Source organism: Squalius cephalus (genome assembly GCF_949319135.1).
Source record: "Squalius cephalus genome assembly, chromosome: 13".
Lineage (NCBI taxonomy): Eukaryota > Metazoa > Chordata > Actinopteri > Cypriniformes > Leuciscidae > Squalius > Squalius cephalus.
The window spans coordinates 25,767,636-25,777,205 of NC_137134.1; the positions used below are offsets into that span (position 1 = coordinate 25,767,636).

The 9,570-nt window shown below is 37.9% G+C and overlaps 1 protein-coding gene across 1 annotated transcript in view; it reads right to left on the minus strand.

Annotated features, from left to right (window-relative positions):
• Positions 1-9,570, minus strand: part of LOC307169754 (uncharacterized protein) — a 293,723-nt gene that overhangs the window by 4,258 nt on the left and 279,895 nt on the right. Inside the window, exons 47-50 of the mRNA XM_079890548.1 lie at positions 4,266-4,439; positions 3,643-3,816; positions 2,468-2,641; positions 1,944-2,117 (exon numbers count right to left, since the gene is read on the minus strand). Coding sequence (XP_079746674.1) covers positions 1,944-2,117; positions 2,468-2,641; positions 3,643-3,816; positions 4,266-4,439 — 696 coding nt within the window. The remainder of the gene's footprint in view (positions 1-1,943; positions 2,118-2,467; positions 2,642-3,642; positions 3,817-4,265; positions 4,440-9,570) is intronic.

The window sequence follows — 9,570 nt, forward strand, 5'->3', positions numbered from 1 at the left end:
CCCCGTTGCTTGGTAAAGACAGCGCAGCATGTTGCTCACCTCACTTTTATATTTTTGTTTTTGAACCATTGGTTTTGTTTCCAAAGCTTCAGTAAGTCTTGCGTCTATCTGCTGCGAATGTACTGCAAATGCTCTAAAGAATGCTGAAGGTGAGCAGAAATTAGATATACATCTCTCTGTTGGCAGTGCGCCAGTTACGCTCATCAGGAAAGTGAGTGAAACACACACAAACACAACTTTTTATCAAATCATAAGTCATTAATAGCAGTTCACTTCCGCAATTTAGCCTGATTGTGTTCATATGAGCAGTGAACCGTACCGGAGTTCACATGAACTGTACCCCAGAACACCCTTTCTAAGAGGACTCGGGTACGGTTTGCGGGTGCGCACCCGAGTTTGGAAGACAGTGTTCACACCATCCAAACAAACCGAACTCTGTAACATCAATGGACCCCGGGTGCATGACAAAAGTGCTATTGTGAAAGCACCCTATAGAGGTCTTTGTACCATTAAAACGTCCTCCTCATTATAAACAAAGTATTTAATTAATCAAGCTCAAAAAACATCTTGTTTGGATGTTGGGGGAATTGTGACGTCACATGGGCAAATACATTTGCATATGGCTGCATCCAAAACAAGACATCGACATCACCGCATCATAGTCCTCGCTCACTGCCATTCAGACATTTGCCAAATCTGGATGTAAGCACCATGGGAACACCATGGCAGAGATGATGGAGGGAGGAGCCAGCGAGGAGGTTATGGAGGAAGGAGCCAGAGAGAGACCCAGAGGTGAGCCATCCTGACGAAGGCCCATGGCGGAACCGATGGAGGGAGGAGCCAGGGTAGGTTTAGGAATCCGACTGACAGTAGTGGAGCCAGGAGAGTTGGAGACCCAGGCCGAGCAGAGGAGACGAAGGGACCGGGCAACACTGTAGGACCAGGAGCCCAAGGCGGAGCTGCTGTCACAAGCGGCCCTGGTACAGCCAGGGTGCCAGAGGACAGAGGTGGGACTGAGGACCAGACAGAGCCGGAGGGAAGGAGAAGCCTGACGGAGCTAAAGGGGAGGAGGCACGAGGCACAGCCAAAGGCCCGGAAGTCCGTGGGATAGGCAGAGTGAGGACTGACCAATGCAGAACCTGGAGGGACCAAGGTAAGCCGTGGGAGCGAGGAGCCAAAGTGGAGCCAACTGTTAGACCGAATGAGGTAGAGTAACAGGCTCGGCAGCTCGAGGCTGAGTGGGACCATCAGTGACGAAGGAGACTTGAAACTAGACAAAACCATCAGCAACGAAGGAGACAAGGAGCTGGGTGGAACCAGTGGTGACATGAGATTTTGGGACCGGGGATCGGGCACAGCTCACCCTCAGCGGCGGGAGCATGGGAGTAACTCCACTCTATGCCATCATACTCCACAAGAATGCCCTCTTTGACAGATGTTGTTGATGGCTCACACACTTGGTCAGACTCTCTGTAGGGCTAGAGTGGGATGAAAATGCCCTCAGTATTAAGCTCAGGCACTGTCTTGGTGGCAGTCTTCTGGACAGCTGGTAAGTCCATGTTTACTTTTGCTTTTCTATTTTTTCTGATGCCGGGTTCTCTCATGAGTTGTAGCGCGTGTAGTATAATTCACAAGGAAAGACATGTGACACAAGCAAATAGATCCAAGGAGACTTTAATGAACACGAAGAAACTCAGAAAAAAATATTACACCACCACATAAGTGTTAATGACACCAAACAAAGAACAGACAGAACTCAGGGCTTAAATACACAGGGATGGTAATTAACGAAAAAAGAACCAGGTGCGTAACTCAATTGGAAACCATGGAAAGAAACCAGGAATGGGAATCAGGTGGAACAGGGAAAAACAAAATAAAACAAAATTAAACTAAACAACCTGTTTAAATAAAACAAATAATGAAAGAATGTGAATGTTACTGACCTCAATCTCTCCTGTTTACAATGTGAATCCTTTAGTACGTCACAAAAGTGCTTTACTCCTGTGTTTTCTATTTTATTTCCACTGAGGTCCAGCTCTCTCAGGTTTGATGGGTTTGATTTCAGAGCTGAAGTCAGGATGAGACACTGTTTCTCTGTAATAATGCATTCACACAGACTGAAGACAAAAAGGACAATGGCTCAGATCCATGTTACGTACAAGCAAGTTATCATGATTAAATGCCATACAGTACACTAATACAGCACCACACACCTGGAAACTTAATTATATGACAATAAACCAACAAAGAAGCATAACTAAGATTTGAGGATACTAGTTACAACCCATGTTGGAAGCCATCTCCACTCAAAAAAGGTTTGTGCACTATCAATGTATCTTCAGATGTTAAAATGCAAGAAAGTGCTGTGCTATACATTAAGTATCTTGGGCCCTGTTGTCTTAAAATATATAACTAAACAGTGAACTTTAACCACACTGTAACTGCTGTACAGTGTAATATTACTAACTCAAGTATTTCCAGCCTGCACTGTGAATTCATCAGTAGATCACATATGTTTTCAACTCCAGAGTCTCCAAGTTTATTCCCACTCAGGTTCAGCTCTCTCAGGTGTGATGGGTTTGATTTCAGAGCTGAAGTCAGAGCAGAACAACACTCATATGTCATATCACAGTATCTTAACCTACATTGGGAGAAATGAGACAAACACTTAATTATGTTTCATTCAAATATCATCTTTTTGGATGTACACTCCTGGGCAAAAACTATAGGCTAAGCCTCAAAATAGTTAAACACTAAGCTTTTAATGGCCTTAACCGCAAATTATTGGTCAGAAAATGAGCAAAATTTAAGCAAATTTACTACTTAAAAAAGCCATTGCTGTTTCAGAAAAAAACATCAAAGACAGAATGAAGTTTCTCGCAGAATATGGGAAGTTTGATAGAGTGGTTCAGCAGATTTTTGTGGATTGATGAATCGCAATGAAACATGAGTTGCACGGTGAGGCTCTAGAGTGGTGTCTTAGAAGATCTGGTGAGAAATATAATAAGAAAAACATCTCTACCACAGTAAAGCATCCAGGAAGATGTGTCATTGTGTGGAAAGTCTGATTAGGTGCCGGTATAGGTCAGCTTCTTCACTGTGAAAAGTCAATTCATGTTTTGGAGTACAGGAGAATATTACAGAATGACTTGCTTCCCACAACTGAAAAGTTTTCCAAAGTTGATTTTTTTCAAAAAGACCCAAGTTCCAGCCCAAATAGCAAAGACAACCAAGAAGTGGCTTGAGAATAAGCCCATCAGGGTCATGTTTTGACCCGGTCAGAGTCCAGATTTAAACCCTATAGTGAATATTTGGTCTTAAATAAAACTTAAACCACCTGGAAGACATTTTTCAACTACTTATGAACTGTTTGGAGCCAACAACATTGAGTGGATCAACACTGACTCTTCTTCCTGTAAAAAGCTGTCTGCAAGTTGGCTTAAACACTTAAAGAAAACAAAGGGAAAGGCTATTCCAAGCTATGTTACTTTTTCTACAGTATTTGCGCAATTTTTGCTAATTGCCTGACCAGTGATTTGAGATTAAAAAGGGTTAAGACAATTCTAAGAACACTAAATATTTGTGCCATTTCTGGCTTTGCCCATTTTTTTTTGCCCAGGAATGTAGTTGAATGTTCCTCACCTCAATCTCTCCAGTTTACAGTGTGAATCCTTCAGTGCATCACATAAGTGCTTCACTCTTGTGTTTTTTAGTTCATTCCCACTGAGGTCCAGCTCTCTCAGGTGTGATGGGTTTAAACGAAGAGCTGAACTCAGGAGGTAACAGTGTTTCTCTTTTATACTGCATCCACACAAACTGAAGACAGAAAGAGAAAGGACAGTGGCTCAGATCTATGATGACCACCATATTGATGAGCTACAGGCATATACATAAGGGATAATGTACATCCAGCCAATTGTTATTGCAAAATAAACCCTGACAGGGTGATCAGGAGCCTGACACATTAAATATTTTTAAACTATTTATTTAATGTCACTTGTATTTATTGTAGCAGCAGATGCAAATCTCACAACATTCCTGCAGACATGCATGTACTATTATAACATTGTATCAATTCTTTTTAAATTAAACAGTTAATTTCTAGTTAAAGACACTTAACATATAATAAAGTGTGACCAATGAGGAAATACCAGAATGTGCAGAGCTATACGTTATGTATCTTGGGCCCTGTTGTCTTTAAATAAATAACTAAACAGTAAACTTTAAATTGCAATGTAACTGCTGTACAGTATAATGTAACTAACTCTAGTTTCTCCAGATTGCATTGTGGGTTCATCAGTAGATCACAGATGTTTTTCAGTCCAGAGTCTCCTAGTTTATTCCCGCTCAGGTCCAGCTCTCTCAGGTGTGATGGGTTTGATTTCAGAGCTGAAGTCACAGCAGAACAACCTTCATCTGTCATATCACAATATCTTAACCTACATTGGGAGAAATTAGTAAAACAAACTCTTCATTCTGTTAAGTTATAGCATCTTCAAAACAAACATACAAACAGACATAAAACAAGATTATCTTGTTTTAACCAGATAACAAAATACATCACTCAGGGCTCCAGACTAACTTTTTTCACCTCCGTCCTGGAACCGTCCTGAAAAACTATTTGAACCGTCCTAAAGTGAATGTCAACCGTCCCAAAATAAACATGTTGTTTCTTTACTTTGTTTTTATCATCTATAGTTGTTAGCTGTTAGTCACATAATAAAAACACCATTAAAATGTTTATGATATATATTATTATATTTATTTAGCTCCATTCAAAGTAGTTATCTGTAAACAGGTAAAAAACAGATTTAATAAAAAATAACTGGTGTTAAATGCTTTTTTGTATTCATGCAGAACTAATCTTTTTTCTTTTTTTCTTTTTTTTTTTACAGCCTCATAGCATAATTGCCTAAGTCATATTTCAATGTCTTTGGAAAACCAGAAGAAACAAAAAATGACTTTGGCAATTATGCTATGAGGCTAACGATATACGAAAATTAAGAGAAAAATACATTCAGCTCAAAACGTTTTTGAGTTGGTTGGATTAAAAAATAAATACTGGTGACTACATATCTCAAAAATATCATCATTCTTTCAAGCAGCAGACATATTTATTTGTATGAATTAAATATAATGAATCCTTATTAAAGCTATTAACAAGCAGTGAATGCTTTTCTCTTTTTCTTTTGTTGCTTGATCAATTTTAAGGACACAGACCGCATTAGGTTTATTACCCACTGTCACTTTAAGACATCGGGGTCGTGTCCAATGACATGCGGATCCAATGCACTGCACATCCGATACACTCACAACTGTTTAAGACATAACCGACATAATTTACATGAATACTCTCCAAAACGGACATTTCTACATAATGTTGTGTGTATTTGTCCATTCAGACACGAAAGAGAGCTCAATTCCATACTCGCGCGCTGTCTGTGTGAACGGATGCACGCTTCGGGTCGGGTGTGTGCGCACAGAGAACCGTACCGAATAGAGCTCTTTTTTTTTTTGCGTCGTCACTCTTATTCAGATCTAGCTGCTATATGTCTGCTCTACTCATTCTCTCAGATGTTTACATTTTGTAACGTTTTATGAGGCATGCAGCGCATGTCAACCCGTGTGCCGCTGGGTAGATCAGCACGTCACAGTACAAATGTACAAATGTGCGCATCTAAGTTACCACAAATGCAGGACATCAGTTCTGACTGGATGGCTTCCCAAATCGTCACTATCTAACATTTTTGTCTAGGTTTTATTCGTTGACGAAATTGTCAATAGATTTTCGTCATAGTTTTTGTCATTCAAAACTAGTTTTTATTTAGTTATCGTCTCGTTTTCGTCTGTGAAAATAAGTCATGTGATAGATGTACCGCGAAACAAGTCTCCGGGTGAGTAGCCGGTGATAGTAACTATAGTAACAGCGTGAGAAGACGCGCTCCGTTGTAGTCAGCGCTTGGTCGGTTAATTTTGGCATTTTCTAAGCAAGTTACCCAAATAGGCTAGTAATAAATGAACACACATACAAAAATGTCTTTCGTCCTGTAGGCGTCCTGGAGAATATTTCTGTTCGTCCTAAACACATTTTCTATCGTCCCCAGGACGATAGGACGCCGTTAGTCTCGAGCCCTGGACTAATGTGAAGAATTTTCCACAAATTTAATGTGAACTCTTTACAACAGATTGAGTATAAAGGCTAAAAATATTGAGCATAAAAGTCGTTCTTTGCTCAGTCAAGTCAAGTCAAGTGTATTTGTATAGCGCTTTTCACAATACAGATTGTATCAAAGCAGCTTCACAGTATTAAATTAAACTAATACAACAAGGTTTGTTTCTAATGGAATTTATTGATTGATAAAATTAAAATTAAATATCCCCAAAATATCCCCAACTGAGCAAGCCAAAGGCAACAAAAAGAGGTGTGAAAAGAAGTTCAAAACAGCTGAGCGTAGGGTTGGGTATCGTTTGGGTTTTTTTCAATACCGGTGCCAAATCGATACTTTTAAAATGGTACCGGTGCCTAAACGGTGCCTGAACCGATACTTAAAAAAAAAGAGAGCCTCAAAACGATGGTGAATAAAGAACTTTTTTTTCTTTAAAAATATATTTTTCTTGAGTAAATATTTAATATAAAATACATAACATATTCACAATAAAACCTAAGCCACCTAACCCAAGTACAATAATTTAACACTAAATAATAACACTGCAGTAGCCTACTAATAACAGAAAAGTAGTCTGTATTCTTGGTATGCTACAAACCAGCTTTAAATTTCAGCAATTCTTTTCACATTTTTTGCCTTCTCTGGACAAATACGACACCTCTCCAGACTTATTGCATGTCCTGCACAACGTGAGCGTTATTTTAGAACGTAAGAAGAACGTTCGCGGCTCTATTGTTGCAGTAAACTTGCACAAAGTTCTTGAATGAATAATATATCGGTCTGTTATTGTATCCTCGACTTTACATTTTCACAATAAACATGACGCAGAACAAATAACAAACTGTGATTGGTTGTGTTATGTCAGTCAGTCCTTGGCTGATATTTTAATTCTTAAATGCATGTAAGTGAATGTTTTTTGTCATTTAAGAAATTTTTATAATGATCATGATTCATGTTAGTTGATCTATAACGCACAATGGGCGCTATTACGCACTGCAGCAAATGTGCAAATGCAGATTTGAATTTAGAAGTTGATAATCATGCAATCTGTACATTAAGCACACCAGTGTGAACGATCGTACGCTTCAAAGGGTTAACTAGCAATTACATGCGGTGATGATGTTTCTTACGTCCGGTTCGGAGAACCAGAGGGCAAATATTTCAACCGACAGCTGAGGCATTAAAGTGGCACCGAAATGAGGCACCGAAATCTGCGTTTTGATTCGGTCCGTTTACATACCGGTTACTTAGTTACCGGTTCCATATCGGTGCCCGGTTTCGGTACCCAAAACTCGGTTCATGGATATTTGTATAGCAGCGGTATACTGATACAAATATTCAGATGCCTCCCACACCACTGGTTAGTTTAAGTATTCACTTAATAACAGGTTTTTCCGTGTCAATGTCTCTCTTGGTTTGCTCACTGACACTGGGATAAATGTGTTTACGTCTGTTGTTCTCAGCCACATTGTCATCAAGTGAAAACACAACCAATTTCCCTAAAATCTAAGAAAGTTCCGGGGAATGATGTGAAATACTCACGTCAGTGTGTTGAGTTTACAGTGTTTATCTTGCAGTAGAGCAGCGAGCTTCTTCATATTTGAGTCTCCTAGTTCACGTTCACTCAGATTCAGCTCTCTTAGGAGTAACGGGTTTTTACCCACAATTCCTCTAACATACTGACAGGCTTCATCTGCAGCAGGACCCAAAAACCTGCAGAAGGGAAGAAGAAGCAGGATTCGATTCAGTTCTCAAATAAACTTATTGTAATAAAGGGGAAATCAATTGTGAAATGGGTTATCTTGAATTTACTTTGATGTAACATTGTATTAGTGAAATAATGTTTCTATAAATAATTTGCCTGCATATAATTTATTTTGTATAATTTCATCATGTCTCACCTCAGTGTCCTCAGTTGACAGTTTGGACCCTGCAGTAAATCATTGAGCTCCTTCACTCCTGACTGTCCAGGATCATTTCCTGTGAGATCCAGCTCTATCAGGTGTGAAGGGTTTGATCTCAGAGCTGAAGCCAGAGCTTTATAACCTTCTTCTCTGATACTGCAGTTTGAGAGTCTATAACAATGCAAATGTAACATTCAGCTGATTAGTTATTCTAGGAATCCCCTGAACATTGTAAATCCTTAAAGTGGATTGTATTTTATACCTTGTACAAATTAATTGAAAGTTATTTGCAAATCAAAACTGACAAATGAATAGGGAGGCAAAAAAAAAAAAAAAAAAAAAAAGGCCAGAGAACTTTAATCTCTTTAACTTTTAACTCACCCAAGAATCTCCAGTTTACAGTCAATTTCAAGGTTAATCTTCGAAAACTACACAGGAGTGAAAGTCTTTGATCTGAATAAAATGTGCAAATCCTCAGTAGAGATTACGTTCCAGGGAGGTTGTGGTCTCTTGGATTTGGAACGACTAATTTGGAACGAAGTAATTGATAAACAGAATTTTTAATTTTGGGTGAACTATCCCTTTAAGCATTTTCCATACTGCCCATATGAAGGAAAAATCAAAAATTCATAATTTGTCAATTGAATGTCCATTCAAAAAATGCAATCCCATATATAAATGTTCTAAATCATATCTAAAAGAAATCACACTTTCAGTTTTGCTTGAGCTCATTTTTTGTCTGTCACACTTACCTCAGTATCTCCAATTTACACTTTATATTCTTCAGACCAGTGCAGAGCAGCTTCACTCCGGAATCCTGCAGATTATTATTGTTCATGTTCAGCTCTTTCAGATTGGTATCTGATCCGAGAACTGTAGCCAGAGCTGAACAGCTTTTGTCAGTTAAATTACAATCATTTAGTCTACAAAGAAAAAAAATTACATAACAGAATTATATTTAATATAATACATTTGCTAAATACAAATATTAAGTATAATTTCCACCTATTAAAAAACTAGTATAGATAAAACTTGATAGATAAAAAAAAACAGAATGTTTGAATAAAAAATATTATGGTTTGTAGCATTAATAACAATAAGTTATACAGTTGTGGTCAGAATTATTAGCACCCTTGGTAAATATAAACAAAAAAAAAAGCCTGTAAAAATAAATATGCATTGTTAATCCTTTATTTTATAGACACACACACACTATACTGTATATATATTATATATATTATATATATATATATATATATATATATATATATATATATATATATATATATATATATATATATACACATATATTCTAGGGTTGCCAATAATTGTGGCCAAATTTTTTTACTTCAATCAAAGTTTTTTTGTGATTTATTTGAACAAAATATCAAAAGGATAAACAATGCATATTTATTTTTACAAGCTTCTTTGTTCATATTTACCAAGGGTGCTAATAATGACCAATATTGACTTGAAAGTGCTATCTTTATTGTGACTTG